This window comes from Apteryx mantelli, chromosome 7 (assembly GCF_036417845.1).
Source record: "Apteryx mantelli isolate bAptMan1 chromosome 7, bAptMan1.hap1, whole genome shotgun sequence".
Taxonomy (NCBI): Eukaryota; Metazoa; Chordata; class Aves; order Apterygiformes; family Apterygidae; genus Apteryx; species Apteryx mantelli.
The window spans coordinates 4,260,761-4,281,341 of NC_089984.1; the positions used below are offsets into that span (position 1 = coordinate 4,260,761).

The 20,581-nt window shown below is 44.4% G+C and overlaps 1 protein-coding gene across 1 annotated transcript in view; it reads right to left on the reverse strand.

The window, feature by feature from the left end:
* LOC106485155 (protocadherin-15-like) overlaps positions 1-20,581 on the reverse strand; it is a 335,439-nt gene that overhangs the window by 23,924 nt on the left and 290,934 nt on the right. Inside the window, exons 28-30 of the mRNA XM_067299667.1 lie at positions 15,255-15,470; positions 10,583-10,671; positions 1,125-1,301 (exon numbers count right to left, since the gene is read on the reverse strand). Of these exons, the coding sequence (XP_067155768.1) occupies positions 1,125-1,301; positions 10,583-10,671; positions 15,255-15,470 (482 nt within the window). The remainder of the gene's footprint in view (positions 1-1,124; positions 1,302-10,582; positions 10,672-15,254; positions 15,471-20,581) is intronic.

Here is a 20,581-nt window from a genome sequence, read left to right on the forward strand (position 1 = left end):
ATAAAAAGCAACCACAAAGGTGAGACACACGCAGAAAACCAACAGATAGCGACTGCTTTAGAAGAAGGGTTTGATTAGCATTCTTCCTGTTTTGATACGTATGCAGGACGTTGAAAGCCAGAAATATAGCTTCTGACAAAATGATTCTACAACTGTGTTGATACACTGACAGCTGAATGGGTTGAGATCCTAATTCTGTCTCGCAACCTGCTCTCCACTAGCGATGACTAATCTAACTGCTAATTTGGAAGTAAATTGAGAAGACTAAACAGTGTCATACTGTGAATAAGTGGTCCACCTACTACTGTTCCTCATCTCTAACAGCTGGTGGGATGTCCCTACGTGTATTTGTCTCCTCAGCCCCCTGAGGTTATGCCTGGACTACAAGACCTGTGAGCATTACTGATTTCCTGCATGTGGATGTACACCCTGGTCATGCCCGATGCCTGTGCTTCAGACTAAGAGCTAAGCTCCTCTTCGCCTTCCCTCTTTTCCTTTCCTTATGCCCCAAACAAACTGTAGAATGCCTGAAGGTCCATGACTGGAGCACCAAAGCCAGTGGCCAGCACACTCCAGCAGCTAAATACAGTTGCAGAATTAGCAGCCTGTCTTTGCACTGCAAGACTCACTTGCAAACCTCACGTTTTCCACTTTAATAATGAGGTGGTGAGGTTGGACAGTGGGTTGTGAAGATAACGGTCAATGGTTATGTCTACAGGAGCATTCTGGTTGGAAGCAGAAGCGTGGTTTTGAAGCTAAGCCTCCAGTTGTCTCCCCTTACCATGAGCTGATCACAGAGCAATTTTGGCATGCCAAAAATAAATCACTTCAGAGCAATCTGAACGGGAAGTTTCTCTCCAGCGTGCACCAAACGTATTGTGACCCCCTCACAAGCAACAAGATCTGAACCACATGCGTGCTGGGGCCTTTCAGGTCAATGGATAGGACTGAAACTAGGAAGGAGCAACCACCCAAACTGCATATAGTGTAGACATAGGGGTCACGTGCCAACTGCTTCAACAGATTTATCTTTTCCTGTTGCGTCAAATCACTTGCTAACAGAAACAAACAGGCTTCAAAACAGTCATCAGAAGCACAGAAAGAGTGACAAATAAGATACTTACTTAAAAAGTTCGTTCCTCATTATAGCTCTGTTTGTCTGAGGGTCGATCGCGTAGACCATCAGGTCAGACTTCGTATAATCCTCCTCAGAGTATCCATCCCCGAACCTCCGCGCCCCAATCGATTCCACCACTACCGTTGCACCAGGAATCTGGTCTTGGATGTAGCGTTCCAGAATCCTAAAAATGAGATGGAGCCAGAAAGCTACAGTGATTTATTTCTCCTAATCAAGACTGACAACGGTCTGAACTAGATGCTAATAGATAAAAACTCTAGTTTAGAAGGTAACCTTCAGAGCACTTTTTATAAAATCTCCAGTCTAACATAACTTCTTAAATGCTCAGCTCTTGGGAAAAGCTTGGCAACGTTAGGGGAGGTCACCAGAAACGGTGTCCTTAAGTCTAACTCTTTGTATTCATGACATCAGTTGAGTTTTAAACTGCTCTTGGGAAATACCAACTATATTTTACAAATAAGAACTGTCATCCTCTTATATAAAAGTCATACGACTTCAGAACTCTGCAGTTCCAGCTTTACACAGGGTGCATATAATAAATTCTCCCACACAGAAACAACAACATCAACCCTTTTCCGTGGGCTATTTCACCTGGGCCTCCAATAAAGCACAACGGATCAGGTGCCAGAACACCTGCTACTCCGAAAGGCATGAGCAAGTTTTACAGCCCTAAGAAAGTCAGAATATCGAGCCAACAGGTTTACCCCAGGAAAAAAAATATAATAAATTGCACAAGTTATACAAGCAGAAGAAAGATAGGTTAATAGAATTTACAGGCAGCTATGCCCGAGATAACAAGGGTGTAATAACAATAGACCAAAACAAGTCTACTCTTTTTCCAAAGAGAAGCAGGAATGGGCATGTGCAGAACCTCCCTCCAAAGAAGCAGAAGTACTCATGCCTACGCTGAGTCGAAATGTCTACACCGTGACTGCTTAAGCAGCAAATCAACAGGGCAAGGTCTTCACTGAGCACCTGAGAAGTTCCTGCACAGACAGCAAGCACACCTGACGCTGAGGTATAGGGAATTTATGGAAAATTATAAGCCTGGCTCACTCTGCCACTCAAGCAGCTTCAGAAAGGACAATAACTTTAAAATAGAGTTAAAAAACCCTCATATTATTATTCTTCCTCCCTGTCTGGTCTGCTACTGTAACGGTGCCCATGAACTTGTTGAGCTCCTGTAGCATGCTACAAACTAAAACCACCCATTTTAGGAGTCCTCACTGCTTCTGGGCATCTGCAGCTCTGCGTATCCAAGGAGAAAGGGATTTAGACGTACTGCAGCCCAACTCTCTGAACTTAAACTCCTGTATGCAACTGGGACAACTGCTGTTGCCATCAAGACTGCACCTGGGGGTGACAGCAGAGATGGCTGGGGAGCCAAATGCAGGCAAGAATGGATGGAGCCAGAAGGAAAATGGAAAGCTGTGTAGACAGCGCCATCAGAAGCGTTTCAACCATCGCTTTGGGGCAAGGACATTAATACATCTCAAAGGATGCAAAAGCATGAGAACAAGAGGGAACATGCTACCTGAGGTATTAAGGACACAGGCACCGGCTGCTGAGGAAGACAAATCTTGCAAAAACAAAGAGGAGCATGGATGAATTTAAGAACTCACTTGGTGTCTTAAACACAATATTTTGCAGTTGCTGAGGTTACATTTTGCTGTTGCTTTTTTTCCCCCCCCGATGCGTGATTTCCAAAGCAAAGTAATGCTGACAAAGCAATATTGCCAACTTGTAATTTTTCGAGGCCACTGATTCCCATTTATCCACCCAGCTCCTCCGCTCTTTGCGTGAAAATCTAGCACGTGCTGAACACACAAGCGTTTCCAAAAGAGTCTGAAAAATCGAAGTCTGTCAGAACTAGGTCCTAATCTAGCAGCAAATATATACGCTCAGCACAGAGTGCTGTTTGCAATCGAAATAAAAAAGGTAGCAAGGAGCCTGGGTGATACATCGCTACCTGACCGGCCTTGTCTGAACAAGCGCTCCCGTTATTTGCCGAAATGGTAAACTCTACTCATCTCTGCCTTGGACGCACACGTATTTGGCAGGTAGGATGCTATCCTGCCACCGACGTCTGAATAGCAATAATTCTGCTGGGTAACGCTTGACAGAGCAACTCTGAGATATAAAGATTACTATAAAAAAAAATCCCCAAGCATCATGCAAATATAAGGGACTGAAAGAAAGCACAACTGTGGCTAGAATGGCTTTTTGCACACGGATTCAGACAGCCTAAGCACGTACAAGACTTCCCTCCCTAATTAGCCTGCAGTTATCTTCTGCTGCTGCTGAGGGATCTGGCTTCGTTTCCTTGTGTAGAGCTATTATCCTGCCCATCACGGGAAAATCTAGGCGTGTTTGGACACATTTTCGCTACGATTGCCGTGAATTTTGATTTTCCCCAAAGTAGAAATCAAATCAGCTTCTCAAAAGCGTCGCAATTATTTTTCCGGTCGCGACAGATTCTTCTTTAACCCTTCCGCTCCCTGCTGATTAGTGACGGTGGGTTTGGTCGTGAGTTTTGTTATTTTTCATAATCCTGTAAAGCTAGAAGGTTAAAACGTCGCAGAACTTGGTAACAACAGGCCCTTTTTCCCAGAAATCCAGGGCATGACTTCTACTGGAATCCATTGCTGTTGACCATATCTTTGTCTAAAACATCATTAAAACGGAAGAATAAATAACAGACTAGTTTCTGACTACGAGAAGTATGCAGCATTGCAATCCAATGACTTCAGCATTGCAAAAAACGTAACCAAGTAGGGTTGAACGGCCATAATATTTCACCTAGCACATATAAATTGTACGCCCAGATTGAAGAAATTTATAACACGCGGGAAAGGTAATATTAAAAAAACGCACTGAAGACTGAAAAGCAGCAGTCAAAGAATGCACTTAACAACAGGGCAGTTCCCCGCAGAACTATTTTAAAAGCCATTCAATTGAACCTGCGATATGAAAAGCATTACAGTGCTTTAAAACCCTGCTCCAAGCGGCCACCTGCTTGCAGTACTAGTCACAAGAAGCGAGTTTTAAAGCACACCCGAGTAACAGCCGTGCAGGCGGTCCCGGCGTATTTATCGGCAAAAGTTAGCTTAAAATTCACTCGTTAATGCAATCAGTGCAATTAGCACTTTCCCAGCGCTGGTGTAGCGAGAGGTGGACCTGGCGACTTGGTGGGTAATGAGACGTACCCGCTGCTTTAACTCTCTTTAGCTCTGCAAATATAACATAACCAACGCAAATTCCTCCTAGGGCGTCTTCATTGCTATTGCGCTCCAGATCCCAAGCAGCGACGCCAAGTGAAACGAAGGACAAGAGGATTTTCACCGTCGCCGAGGGCATAACGTGGCCTTAAAAACGCCCTGCCAACTCTGAGATGGTTTTTTTTTTCCATCCTTGGACACGCTTGGAAGGCAACCAACAGGAACGCCTGCACGAGTGACTTAATCCACCTCGAAATATGATGTGCGGAGTCGGCCGTGTGAGAACCCGGCAGCAACGGCACCCGTACAAATATATATGGCTAATAATCATTGCCCAAGACCTGGTAAGTCAGCAGCAAGGTTTAATGACCCTGCCTTGTCCCTGGTGGAGAAGATGCATGGCACGGCCCTAAAAAGCACCGCCACGTTCCCGTGGTTTTAGACCCTCGGGCAGAATTCCTAAATTTTATGCGTATCCTCCGCATCAGCACGCAAACGAAAGAAACCCGTCAAACTACACCGCGCTTTAGACTTTCACCCGAACCTGAATTTAATTATCCCACCATTTTCATAGCAGGGAAATTCTAAGGGGGGCAAAAAATGGTTCGGTTCTCTTGCATTTTTTTTTACAGCCTGATGTATTTCTGGAGTTTCTGGAGCCCATAAAAATAATTTCAGAGAAAATAAGCTGTTCTTGCTTTCAGGACACAGAAATAACTATGTACACCTCGAGCGACAAGTGTTGAAGACTTGGTATCCTGTGCAACTTTGGGTTCCTCTGCTGAATATTCTAGCTCCCTAGAGTAACTTTGCAATAATAATAATACGCTCAAATTCTAGTTACTTGAAAATATAAGCTTATTTAGCAGCAACGCAGAGTAAAGAGCATGGAGCTTTCCTGGTATACCTCAATACAGATTTTTCAAGCTTTTTTCTTTTTACCTGAGTATACACTCCCAATTTTGCTCGACTTCAGCCAAATTCCAGTTGTGTCGAGACATAACGGTTTTAATGGCTGACAACTAAACTGCCCGATTTTCAACGGTACTTTCCTAAGTAGACAAGAACCAATTCCTGCCCCGCCGTGCAGTTAGTTACAGCTTTGGGGGTGATGGGACCCCAGTTGCCTGCTCCCCGCTTGTTATTAAGGACCCATGCGGTACGTAGAGTCCAGAGGAGGTTATACCAGTTTCTGGAGAAACGTCACGTCACTCTGCTTATAATAACACATCTGAATTATTTAGGAAATAACTCAGAGAAAACGTCTTAATACCTAGTTACCCCATTCCTATAAAAGCATATTGGATTGCACAAGGCATGGGAAACTAGCTTTCTTATACGTTGCTGAAGTTTCTCTTCTTCCCTTTGTGCTCATCATGTATTCTCCAGTCCTCCCCAAAACCTCCACGCAACCCCCCTTTTTATTTCAGCACCATTTTTCCCAGTCACAGAAGGAACGTGACGCTACGTTCACCCAAAGAGCGAGTCTTGACTTTGACCCAAGAGATGGATCTTCAGATCTCAGCACAAAAGGGTTTTTACTGCAATAGCAAGCAATTTCAAGACAAAGCAGAAGTTTACAGCTTTATCTGAGAAGTCATGCACTGCGCTTTAGTGCTTCAGAGAAAATACATCAACAGAAGAACACACTGTTATTAGGAGGAGGGGGGAGAAGAAGATAGGTTTCCCACCTAACAGTGGAAGCAGCAAGCAGCATCAGTCTGTATTACTGAAATTGCTGCCTATCTTTATTAACCATCCCGATTACGGCAGAGCCCGAGATCAGCAAAGAAACGGGATCCACTCTGTTAAACGCCGTACAAAAGGAGAACTGCAGGACACGCACTCTCCGAGCAAAGCCAAAGGCAGAGCGGATATGAAACGCGATGCAAGCAAACAGCCAGCTGGTGGCCAGCGTCCCTCCGATCTCATCATTGATTCACTCGTTTTGCAATTTACTTCAGGGTGGAACGATCCAGCGCAAAGAAGTCAAAGCACACCTGGGAAAAAAATATGTGCTACCTGTGACTAATGAACATTGCGACCATGGGGAGGAAAGTAGCTGCTAGCCGTGGAGAACAGTTCATAGAAAGCTCACCACCACCACCCCAATCGGCAAAATGTGCCCTCACCTTTAACTAAGCCCGATTCAGCAACCACATGGCAACAACCATAGACCGAGCAACAGAATGGCATTTTTCCATCCGGGAAACTAAAGAGGTTGAGTGATTTCTATACTGCAGCCAAAACCAGAAGACATGTGCTCATACGTGCTCATGGAGCACGGTGCACAAAGGTCGAGTGTCTCAGTGCAGCAAGGAGTGCTTTTAGAGGCATCGCGTTTCCAACCAGCATCTCAGCCCATCTGGGGTATGTTGTGCCTGAAGTCACTTAAGGAAGATGAGTGAAGTACCAAGAATTCTGGAGTCCCAGTGATGTCTAATGACCTCTAATTTCAATACACGCTTTTTGATAAACATGCTGAATTTTAATTGGGAGGATGAGTGAATGCCTCTACAGAACGTAGCAACGTTCTAAGGAAAAAGAAAGCAGGAACAAAGAAATAAAACACAACGGTATACGCAACTGTCAAGTAAAGCACTCACGTCAGCTGTCCCTTTTAAATGCCTCCTACTGGCTTCCGCGACTGAGGTTAGAAAACACCATTTGCCATATGGTCAACAGCAAAAACAACTTAAGGGAAATCATTCAGGTTCTGAAAAACTTGCCTGAAGAAAGGACTATGCATTGCAGCTCCTATATTGCTCATATCTACATATAGATATGCAATACATAATCTTATCTATGCAATTATATACATAAAATTACAATATATGCTAAACAAAATACATACACTACAATATATCATGTGATATATTATACAATATATCACTTATATCGCTATCTATTGCTATACTGTATCTTATTTCTCATCCGTGCACGACCGTATCTACGTAGCGAAGCAGAGCAGGCAACTCCATTGAAAAATGGTGGCAATTAACTTTAAATATGCAAATTACTGGAGTTAGAAGACCGAACGTTTGTATTCTGAAATGCTCACTAGGTCTCTCTCCCAGGACCGGCACTGGGTTTGATGCTTGGGTTTTCTAATGGAAACTGCCCGGCCACTTTGATGTTGCACTTGAAGTTTGAGCGTGGATCTTCTTTAGCCACGGAAGCGCTCGGTTCATTTGCAAGCGTACGGCTCAAAGCACTGCAGCCTGCAACAGGCCAAAATAAACACGGAAGATATTATCACACGGGTTATTTCTGGTAATTCTGTCTTGAAAAGTAGCGTTGAGATAGGTTTATTTGTTACGTCGTTTATTATTCAATAGATAATAAACCAATTATCTCTATTTCTGCTTATTTATTTGTAGTATGGGGTGACTCCATCAGGACCCCTCTTCCAATGAAAGGTTCCTATGCTAACAACAGGAGATTTTCTTCCTTTAGTCAGAAAATAACCTCCTTTCTTTCCATATAGGATGAGCGTGGGCCAACCTCTAAAAGATTTCTAAAAGTGAGGAGATGATACTGTTCTTCAGCAGCTCCAGAGTCATATGCCCAAGTGCAAGTAAATGACTTGTCTTGACCCACCTGACCAGCTCACCCACCAACAGTGCCACATTCCAAGAAAACTGCCCCAAAATAGCGGTCGCTGCCTCCACCAAGAGCAGCTTGCTGGAGAAAAGCTTCATCCTCCACAAAGGCTCGCTTCATTTTTTCAGTTGTCGCAGAATTAAAAGGAGCTGGAGGAAGACCGAGGTGCTCATGGAGCGACTTGAAAGGATCATGACATGCTCAGAAACGTCAGCTCAGGGTCCCCGTCTTCTTTCTTGAAAAGCCCAAACTCCAAAGTGAAATAGATGGTGACACCTTAAATCTTTTCTTCAAGAGGCTATTTCCTTTATTTGGACCATTAACCAATATACACCTCGGGCTCTGCTGAGCAAGCCTTTCCGACCTGCAAGATCTGAATTATATATTTCTTAACAGGTTGTAGCCGCTTTCTACTGACAATTACAGGCAGCTTGGGGAGAGTTTCTCATAACTTGCTCTCCAGAGTTGTTCAAATCACTATTTACCTTATTGTGAAAATCACTATAATTTCAAAAATGACCGACTACCTGCCTCCCCAACATTCCCAGTTGCCAAGGAGTTGCAACTGGTGGTTAAATGTTGTATTTTTATCAGCTTAATATTTAATATCACTCCAATGCTAGAAGAAGAGGAGAAAGAGCTGAACAACTTCTGTCGCGACTGATTTAGTTAATGATACATCTTTTTTGTGTTAACAAATTATATGAAGAGTTCCGATTTTATAAATTAGTCCATTATGTGAAATGGCTCAGAAAACTCTATAGGCAAAAATACTGTAGCCCGAAAAAGGTCCACAAATTATTTGCTTTCACTCTGCTTGGGAGTATATCTTCTGTAGAGTGCATGATAAATCACAAGTTCATATTGCTTTTACGTCCTGCATGAATTATTAAAGCTTTTATACAAGTAGGGAGATACTGTTTTAAATCCGAGGAATCTGAAGGTGGCAATGAAATAAATGCGTGTCTCAAACAGACAAGCATGCATATGCAGAAGTATTTTGGAGACTTTCGGTCTCCGCAAACATTTTCACTAAAGGCTGCGGATTTTTAGAATCTGGAATTTAGTTCTGTATTTTCTGGCAGAAAAGGATTTTTGGGCTGTTTTTCTTTCGAGCATGGAGCCCGAGGAGCGTGGCTCCGGGCTATTTTCCCAGGCTCCAGTGGGCTATGCCAGCTACAGCGTTTTCCAAAGGTTTCGCCGGGGCGCCGAAGGGCCCCGCGACGTCACGGAGAAACCCACGGTGCCCACCAGGCGTTGGTTCCCCCTCCAGCGCAACACCCAACACTGCCTGGAAGCAACATCTCGGCGGTAAGGCAGGCAGATGACTTTATTATTCCTAGCTCTGGGAGACGGAGTCACTGTGAGCACAAGCTATTGCCCGAGCAACTTCATTAGCATTGCCGACGTTAGAAGCTATCAGCTAAGTCACACCTGGGTCAAAATGGAGAGAAAAAAGGGGGACATTTCCTAAATCTCCAGAAGTAAATCCATTAATGCTTTTTTTTTTAGCCCAATGGAAACAACGGGCCATCTAGAGCCGACGCTCTTCTCTTCCAGAGCGTGATGATACCACCAGCCCCACGGTACCGCAACTTCCGCAGAGAAGTAAAAGCATGACGACAGTCAGGGTGCAACGGATCTGCGGAAATCAGAAACACCGCTCGGCACTGATTGACCGAGCTGCCAAAAGCATGCACGTAATTTAAAAAAGCAAACGAGAAACTCCATCTCCTATAGCGCTCTCCCCTACGTTGCCTAATTCACGGTTATATCCCTAAGGACACAAAGTATAGCGATGTGTCCTCGCCTTATGAAAAGAAACTAAAAACGAAAACCTGACTCCTCCCAGAAGAAATTGGTGGTGCGGCATACGAGCTCTAGGAAAACATACCTTAGGAAAAAGACTTTAGCTGGCTTCCGATACGATAAAATGCCTCGTTTTTACCGCAAAGCATCGATGGTTCCAATCACCTGTGCCCCGTTGCAACATTTCAGGCCCGCTAGCCCTGAATCACGACACCCCGTTAACAACTTTTGCGATCGCAATTTTATAGGGTGCCATTGGCATTAATCGGGTGGGCATAAATTTTCTAAATTCTCACGCCCACGTCACCCAAAGAAGCAATACACCGAACTGGGATGCACTGCCCCGACCCTCCAAACACACGCTTTATGCTTTTTTACATCCTTTTTTCTGCATTCTTTTACATTCTTTTCTTTTACATTCTTTTTCTACCTTCTGCATATTTTTAAATTCACTTACGTTCTTTCTACATTTTGACGGCTGCATGTTCTGCGCCCAGTGTTTCGAGGCTTCGCTGCGCTCTGTATTGGGGGTGGCTCTGGTTTGAGCCTACAACGTGGGCAAAGGTGCAAGCAAAGAAATGCCTCTGCCTCTCTAGAGAGGAAGGGCAAAATGGGGATTAACGTGTCGGGGGGGGGGAGGGCCCAGGGCCACCCAGTTTTGCCCGCCATCAAAACGCTGGCTTGCTCATTCTCAAGTCTTTTTGCAAAAAATAAAAATAAATCCCAGATCGCAGCATAACGGGAGAGCTCCTTGCTGAATCCAAACACAAGAGCAGCGACTTTCCGATAGCCGTAGAGTAAATAAATTTATTACCCTATGAGTTGATCTTTGTTTTGCTCCACAAGGGTGGGAGGAACATTAGAGACGATGACTTGCATATCCAACTGATTGACCACAGAGACCTGGAAACAAAAGAGTGACATTCAGTTGGCGCTTCCACGCGTAACGTCCCGCTGCCCCGTGTACAGACCGAGCACGCTAATCGCTTTCCTGCCTTCGCAGCCGGGCCCTTGCGCACCGACTTCGCGTTTTAATTCAAAATTAAGAGAGCCGGGAAACCTTGCTTTGCTTGGCAGCAGAAAGCAAGAAACAGCAGGCAAAGATTTAACTGGAATTGTAATTGCTGGACGGCATCGGAATTAAGTTTCTTTTTTCAGGAGGGCTGGCAAAGCCCGATTTCCTTAGTCGAGCCTTTGCTTACAGAAGTACCGATCTCCCGCAAGCCATGAGCAAAATCACTTATTGGCAGGTCAGTATTTTTGAGGACTCAACAGGAAAATCCAGCCTTGGAAATATGCCATTTGTGCCAATATAAATGCAAATACTAGATTAAATTAACAATGCTTCGTTAGAAAATTACAAAAAAATACATTATTCAACAATTTTCAATGAAGTCATCAGCGCAAGTTTTTAGCTTAGCCTGTAATTCTGTTTGTTAGCTTCTCCCTCTATAGGGCATAAAACTGTACGTAACAGTGCCCTTTTCACGGCTTGACATCTTCTCTTTTAAAACATCGGCTGCAAAAACGCCCCTTTAACACTCCCAGCACTTGCGGAGTTTAACGATTAGTAGCGCTAGGTGAAATCCAGAGCAGGAGCCCACCACAGAGCTGATGGACCTCAGGGCAAATTGCTCCGTTTAGCGTTTTCCACTGCAAAAAAGCAAAATAATTCTTCTTTTGCCCAATGGCCATTTAGCGGGTCCGTGCGCACAAGGGACCACGTGCATGCATCAAATTAAACAGCCAGGGTTGGCAAACTCGGCTTCACATCTCACCTAGTCTCATCCCAAGAAAAGGCTGCCTTGCGCTTGAAATTGCTCTCACCATGACCGCGTGCTTTTTTCCCTCTCTTCCATTAATTTTTTTTTGCATTCTGCAATAGCTCTCTCTTTGCAAGCGCAGCCAACCTCCTCCTAGGTTATGGAAGGAACCGTTGCTCCCCATATACGGATGGAGAACGTAAAACTTTCCTTAACGCTCGGTTCACGTCCATCCAGGCATTGCAGCAATGGTTACGCCCCACACCACCTCTCTATAGGCGTAGTTAAATTTGGAAAAGTAGGACAACGTTAAGCCCGATAAAACTTAAAAATCAGACCTAGTAGTCAATTTAATTGTTAATGGGGAAAAAAACCCAACCCTTGATTTTCAAAAGAGAAGTTTGAGCCCTGCAAGCACTTCAGCAGACGGGCCATAATATCCTTTCACATCAAACACCGATTCACCCGCTTTGAAGCTTAATTCAACTTAAAATATTTAAATATTCTTGAAATGCCATCAGATGCACTGATCAGCATATATAGACACCTGGGCAAGAAAAACAGAATTACAAGGAACTCAAACTAAATTTTAGACTAAGATCATTAAAAGGAACTCAAAAGCAATGAATAGCTTAATAGAATTAACTATATTGGCCAATTCAAGCAATTCCCTGTGCACCTATTTACTGAGTACCGCGTAAGTGCGGCGCTTAAAAAAAGAGGCAATCATTCTTTTGATACTCAACGGATCACAAAATTATGAGTGCTTGTTCGTATATAAAAATATGAATAAATAGCTCTAGTGAAATAAGGGTGTGAAACCAAAATGAAGAAAGCATGAAGGTTTCCATAGGAACGTTAACTTGCTTGCTATACGCATTTGTAAAGGTTTTCCCTTTTCAGTTATTAAAATTACTGTTAAGTGGAGGTCCTAAGTACAGTTTAACTATGTGGCTGTCAGAAAAGCTGCGGGAAGAAAGCGGTCCCTTCGCTTCCATCCGAGGCAAGATGGAAACCCCACCGGGAGCGGAGGCGGAAGGCGCGGGAAAGCCGGCGTCCTTCCTGTGGCACCCATCCTTCCCGTGCCGGGGGGCTTTTCGGGGCACAGCCATGGGGCCCATCCGACACCTGGTTCCTCGGGAAGCTTTTGCTGTTGCCAGTCTACAGCATTAGTATTAACAGCACGGTGCACGACTACTTCAAAAATATAGACAGAAGTATCTCAGCAATACGCATGTGGGTGAGAAAAGTGTTTTTACTCCACACCAAGAACGGGAGAAGAGGCACCAAATTAATAACGCTATCCACAGTCATCAGCCCCCAAGATAAGGAACTTGTGGCTTGATTTTTTTCACAACACTTGGTGTTTTCAAAGCATTCCCCGGGGGTAATATACAGCTTTGGTCTCGTTTATGCAGTCAACAGTTCTGCAGATGGGGCCTGCAGGCAGCTGAAGAATACGTTGCTGAAAATTGGCAAAACGTGGGGCTAAATTATTTAAGGAGCACCACAAATGGGAAGTCTGCAGCAGAGGCAGGGAGAGCACATAGCTGTTCATCACCACGAGGCAACGAGTGATCTTCCTTTGATTGCCTGCTTCGTTCACTAGGCACGTTCTGATTTGTTTTTTAAAAAAACGAGGCAGAGTCCCCACCAGCAGCCTTGGTCATTATACGGCACTAACCGATTCCTGGGGGGAGCCTACGGTGAGAACTAAATGAGGTGGGGGTCTTGTGGAAGGGGAAAAAAAAATCATTCGATTAAAGATTATATCATAACGAATATTCGCCATCAACCTTTCCTGAGCACCTTTAAGTGCTTACTTGCAGCAAAGTTATTTTAATATGAAATTTCCTCTCTTTCTTCTCAAAGAAGCTAGTAAGTGAATTTCCATCGCATGGAACCAAACTTTAAATCCACAGAGGTCTAACTAGAGTCATCTAACCAGGAGCAGCCAGCAGGAGCAGACGGGTATCCTTCATGCGGACCAGCTCCTACAGCACGAAGACACTTTACCGGTGGAGCTGGCAGCTCTTGCTGCTCACAAAGCAGAGCTGGGGTTCTAAGGCAGTGTCCTGGTCCCATCCATCCCACCCCACCTCTTCTCCCTAGACCTTCCTCCAGCCTATCCTCTTGCCCCACATCTTATCCTTTTGCATGAGAGCAATTAATTGCATTTCTCTTAACTCCGCACACTTCTTGAGCTTGCGTTGGAAGCAGTGAGAGCCCCCGGTCTGAGCGCCTGACGCTGCAGCGACTCTTGACAGGCACCAGGACATTCTCTGTTCAGACCACGAAGCCCAGGAACAGCTTAGTCTAGTTAGAAAGGACGTGATCTTCCATGAATGGATCACGCTCGCTGCTAACCCGAGCTTTCACATTAGGATGGTGTCATTGTATCTACAGCTACTCTGAGCTTTCACGCCTTGCTCAACAACCTGTTGTATGACAGTGCCTATGACTCATTAAGACAACCTACATATGCCTCTATAAATTAATTAGACTTACTTACACACTCTAATTTTAATGTTGATAGCTTCTGGCTACGTTTTAACATAGTACTACAACATAAATGGCATGAGAATGCCCTACCATTTGGGGAGGTCAAGCATGCGGACATCATATATTATGTTTACTCGCTGAATTCCTGCATAACTCAATAAACCAAGTACTATGGTTATCATCTGTATCATTGAGCATTTGCATGAACAAGATAATGCACTTCATCCCTATAACATTATGCTAATATTAATTCAATCCATCAAGTGATATAGGCTTGAAAGAAATTAAGCTTTGAGGCTTTCCGTGACTGCACTAAGTCAACGTCCTGTAAGTCAGCACAAAAAAGGAGCTCAAGGCCTAAAGTTGGTGCCATTTTTGAAGACCGGCTTCTCTGAAAACTTGAAGTACAGTCTCAGCCCCAAATTCCTCCTTGGCTCTTCCCTTCCAGACACAAACAACTGCGACATGGCAACCTTGGCTTTCCCCAAGCCTGGTTTCTAATTTTCAGAACCTGTTCGCTCAGCTATTTGTACGTCCCGAAAAACCACAGAACAAACTAGAGTATGTCCACGGGGAGGAGTGCAGACAACCACTCCACTGCTACGCCTGCCCTGCAAGCCAGGTGGACCAGATCCAGCTCCGATCCGGAAGCTTCGTAGCCACATTAACACAGAGTAGAGCCCAAGCTATCAAGCTTTCAGCCTGAGTTATTAGCTCGGGGCTTATTGCCACGCTAACCCTGCTTCACAGCTTCGCTATGGGAGCTTGCTGGCTTGAAAAATAGATGGAATAGATCTGCAAATGGTTGTGTCCTACCATGGAGACATGACCCGCTTTGTACTCATAATGCACAAAAACAGCACATTTTTTTGCTGCCAGTTGGGTCAAGAACACCCAGAATGTAATTTATGCAATGTTTAATGCGAACAATTAGAATCTAAATTGAACCATTAGCAACGGTTCATTGAGTAAATAAAATACCAAATATCATGTCTAGAGTGGTAACGGAGATCAGACCAGGTCTGCCATGAAACACGAATGTATTTTTCAGATATTCAGAAAGCCTTTTGGTTTGAAAAAGGCTCGATTTCAGTGACTCAAAAAGACCAAGAGCACACATTTTTATGACCGTGCTATACATCTCCTTGGAATGAAACTTTATTTAGTGCCCAAATTTCCTCCGAAATTATTCCAAAAAGATAGTGCCTGGCTCATACTTACAAGTACGTCTGATTTGCTGCTCAGTCCTTTCCCATAATTGTCAGTTGCAATGACCTGAAACTTGAAATAGGATCTTCTCATATTTTTGAACAGCATAGCAGTTTTTATTAGCCCTGTATAAGCTTCAATCACAAAACCTTCTTTACCATCCTTGATTGGAGGAATGATGAGTCTGTATTGCATGGCACTGTAATTCCCAGTGTCTTTATCGTCAGCCTAATAGGAAAAAGAAAACAAGCAGAGGCAAATTGAGTAAATATGCATGCAAAGAACCATTAACCTTGTCCTTTAAATAAAGTTGCACATTGGTCCAGTGAAGCTCTTCCACTCCAAAGTTTAAAACATTAGATCCTGGAGAGCAGATACCGCTATTACTTTAAATGGTTCATTTAACTTTGCTGCATCCAGTTTTTGCTTTTCCAGCAATTTCTTTCTCCTTTGTTAGCATTAAACTGCTCCAAAAGAGGGCGAGGAGAAAAAAAAAAAAGGAAAAATATAAATGCACTTTTCAGGTCTGCAACTAACTGAACAGGTAAGACTAGTTTAATTCTCAACAAGAATGTCCTCCCTCCCCTTAGAGCCATTCTCTACGCTCATTTACTGAGCACGTCTATTTTAGAGTAATATTAGCTGGTTTTTAGAAACGCGGTGGTATTTCTGCAATGCTATGCCACAGAGCTGATGGGCGGACACAGGACATGTGTCCTTGTGCTCTCCCATCGCTGGGTCGCTGCAGAAGGAGAAAACGGTCCTAGCATAAATTAGGCAGCCCTGGGAGCTAAGCTATTTCATCTACTTTGTGCCTGACAGCTCTGCTTCGCCCCGCTCTTGCCTCTCCAGACCTATTCCCTTGCACGTATCGTGCTTCTGTTCAAAAGCAATCCCCATATGCAGAGACGAGGGTTTTGGAGGACCCTTTCGATGCTCTGGTGCGCTCCCTCGAGCAAGGGGGCAGAGGGACGGTGGCCGATTACCACCTACACCGTTGCCCACTCCATCGGGCACTTATTTGGGCACTGACTCAGCATTTGGGACACTTCAGCATCTCTTAGCGGGCTTTGATCAAAGTGTTCAAATGTCTTCTTAGGCCTGTGTCTTCAGCTAATGTTAGGAAGAAAAAAACCAAACCATCAGCAGAAAGGTTCAGGTCGTTGCATAAAATTCATAATTCATCACAGATTTCAAAAGAAAAACAACAATCAAAATCTAGTCGGGTCTTGGGGCAGCATCAAGAGTTGTTGATGGTGATACTCCACCAGCTGTCTAAAAAGCATTATCTGTGCAAGGTCCTTCAGCTTTTGATAGGTGGCCAGCAATCACCATTAATCGCTTTCTCGCCATCAGTGAACAAGACCTATAAGGTGGAAACTTCTACCAACTCCTATTTTATTCCCTAGAAATTATCTGAGAATGGAGATGGTGGTGAGAAGATAGAAGAAGCAGATCCCCGCAGCACAGCGCAATGCCATCAGGAGACACCTGTGCCAGATGAAGGATCCAGGTACTCAAAGCTCCAAGCTACTCCGGCTGCTGTCAGACCAGATGGAACAGATATAACCATACGCCACTTAAACTGTAATATCTGGGCTGGCGTAGCTGGAGGTAGCACGGGTGCTTTCACAGGGCCTGGAAATGGGCTGTAGAGCTGCCCAGAAGAGGAAGAGCTCCCACCACGATGCTGGCTGCTGGGCCGCGGTCAAAGAGAGAAAAGTGCTTATAAAGGAAGCGAGGACCATTTTAAATATTTTGCTTTCCTCTAAACTGACAAAGCTCTATCCACCCTGGCTAGAAAAAGCGTAAATATAAAATGTGTTGAAGTGCTTTGGCTACATAGTTCCCTTTCCTGCCCTTTAAAATCAAGATTACCACCTCAAGGATGATCTCAACCCCTTTATTTAACACTTCTTGGAAAGACGGGGAAGGGTAAAGGGTTTTCTGGAATTCACCTCCTCGTATCAGCCAACAGGTAAAGATAACGGTGAGCTCCTTCCCTCCGGCTACGCAACCAGCCCGGGTAAATACCACCCCAAAACATCACCGCTCATTCATCCATAGTGAAGAGCATATATGAGCTGCCCAAGAAACAAGGAAAAAAAACCAAAACAAAAAACCTCTTACAAAAAAATTTCACGGCCATACTGAGTAGCTAACTTTGTTAAAATCATCATCTAATTGCCTCACATTAAAAAAAAAACGCTTTGTGCCCGCATCTAAGACCAGCCAAGCACAGCTCGGGCAGCATAGCTCATTTTAAAGCAATGAGCAATATGGACAAGACCAATTTGGCATAAAACACTATCTGCACATAACTTTGCATGATGGTTATAGGGCTAAAAAAATAAATAAAACAAAACACAACAACCTTAATTCTTCTAACACCACATGGCATGTATTTTGGCACCAGAGACACGGTCACAGCTCCGAGCGTAGCAGCAGGTAGGAGACTGCCATCTAATCCGAGCTCTCATTTGGCTCCTGCTGGGTCTTCAACCCAGCAAGACCAGATTTACAGCGGCTCCCTGCTAACGGCAACCTGGAGGTGCCCTGCGAGATGTGCGTTACGCCCTTCCGATAAAAAGCCAATTTCTTTGTTAAAAGGGATTTATTGGGTTGGTTTAGTCGGGCCGTGAGCCTGCCATTTCTTCGCGCCAGCAAATTCCACCTTGCCAGAGAGATAGGATTTTTAATAGTGGTTGGTTTTAATGACAACAGAAACCAATTCCATTTTCAGTGTTTTACACTCTTAAGTATGCTAAGGTCAAAAAAAAAAAATTGGATCCAAATTAGGGTGACGCAGAAGACCTAAATTGCCCAAACCGGGCAATTCTGAAAGAGCAGGGAGGAACACATGTACAACATCAGCGTTGCAGCCACAGACGTTAAATAACTTCAGTCTTTCCGAACAAAATGTCACAGCACTAGTCTAATTGCTTAGAAGTAACTCTGTGATATGTCTTGCAGCTGAGTTTAACGAACGAAACTTCAGTGAAACACGAGTTTTCAGATCTTGGGCATACAGCCTCTAAAATCCTGCAGTTCAGCTGCCCAAAGCTGGCCGATAGGCTACGAGTTAATTTTCAGAAGTTCAGAGAGCTCACTGGTACTCCAGAGAGAGAGATGGCCTCAGCAGTGTTAAAATTCAGGCTATTCTCATCTCAAAAATCCTCTGCACCCAGGTGAGCAAAGCCAGGTGCAAAAGCAAAACTTGGGCAGTCCATGAGAGACCAATTTCCAATATTTTAAGCTTGCCCCTTTTCATCACTACTCGTACTTTGATCAAACTCAATGACACTCGGTGCAACGTTCGCCTTGGCAGGGCCACCAGAGAGAGCTTGCGAGCTGTTGACACAAGGTACCGACTTCCTTCAGCCCAGACTAAGGATGTTTGCTATTCTTGCGATTTGTCCTGAAGGTAAATATTTTTGACACTTCATTAGGAAGAGATAGACGACATCTCAAAAGTTGGGTTATGACTGTCAAAGAGAGAAAGAGCTATACTTAATCTTAATCTTGCAGCAGTACATCTTTCTCTTGTTGCGCGCAAGAAATGCACAGGCAGACGTCTCCTAAATCCTCTTATGATTGAGTACTGATAAATATTTATGATTTTAAGTTACCGGGCCAAATCCAGCCGACATGGAGCCAAGCGGCTCTGCGGCCACGCGGATGGGGTTTCGCCGGAGCCGGTGAGCGACTGGCTCAGCCCTGTGCTGGGAATACGCGTGCCTCCAGCCCTCACCCAGCCGCTCATCTTCCTCACGCGGAGGAAGAGGAGGTGGTGTTGGGCTGTATATATCCACCAGCACAACTTGCAGCGAGACATTGGAAAAGTCGAGCTATCTCACAGTCGAGGAGTTTTGGGGAAAGAGGGCTGTGAAGGAGGGTAAGTTTGAGGAGGGGATGCCAGGAGATCACAGAATGGTTGAGGTTGGAAGGGACCTCTGGAGATCATCTAAGTCCAAAATGATGCAGAGAGATGCAGGGCTACAAGCTTCCACTGCAAAATCAAGCCGACGACGGTGAGTTCAGAGGTGCTGGAGATGGGCAGCAGTGGAGAAGAGTACTGCAGCGAAGAAATGAGGGGGGGAAAAAAAGTGAAGAAAGCAGAAAACAACAAACTTGCTGCCTTAACGTTCGGTAAACCACAAAGCAAACCCACTAGCACTTCAAAACCGGTACGAGGGCAGATGTGGCTTCAGAACCAAACAAATTTCAACAATCTGCAAGTCCCTACCGGCAAAAAATGATCCTGTCCTCAAAGCTATTTTACATGCCAGCAACCGATTGGAAACAGTGGAATTGGCCATCTGTTTCGCGGCACTAAGCTAGGAAATAAAAAGAAAACCAAAACACCCATGTCCATTTTCTAAGCCCCGTTAGCATCCTCAGGCTCATGATTAAGAGTGTCCCCACCCGGGAGGCTAGAAAACATTTAAAATTACCATTGGGTTTAACTCTCAGCAGCTAGTTTGAACTTAGCTCATGCTGATAATGATGAAACCTGTCGTCATCTGATGGATCTTCAATAGTAGCTGTTGTTTGGGTGACATTTCTCGTGCTCATCACAAACAAGCCACCACCGGACCCGTCAGCCCACCGGCAAGTTCACGAAGAATATTAAAAGAGTTATTGACACGTGGTCTTGCCTTACGCTGCGTTTCTCCCGGTGGAAATCTGGCCACTACGCTAAATTATTCCACAGAATAACAGCTAATGCATCTTCTCTTTCAGGCATAACCAGCAACGATCCATGCAAAAGGAAACCAAAAGCTCTGCTTTTTCTAGTAAAAAATTTAGCAAGCCGAGATACTATCTAGGGATGTGTTCTTAGAAAGAAATTACCTGTGTGCTTGAAATTATTATATTACTACTCTTAGCGGGGCAAGCGGCTTCCTGATGGAGGCCAGATGTTATAGCAGATGTGCACATTTGAGGGCATGCCGCTGTTACCGCGAGTACGCCTCAAAGTAGGTTTTTACCTCTCCTAAGCATGCTTTCCCCCTACAGATTATTCTCTATGATTCATAAATCATATTTTAACGAATAAAAGATAGCGACTGGCAAAGCAGTTCCTTTGTACAAGGAGCAAAGTTCTCTTGCGCCCATGCAAAAGCAAAATGAGAAAAGAGAAATTTGTGTTTCGCAGCAGACAGCTGCCCCTCCAGGCGCCTGTGAGTCAGTCTCACTGATGTCTCTGCCGAGTTTACCGCTGTGAAGATTTACACGTCATCCCAAGGAAAACGGGAATGCCAAAAAAAAAAAAAAAAAAAAATCCAGAGGTTACAGACAGGAGTAGAAAATAACTGGAGGCTTAATATGGATAAATG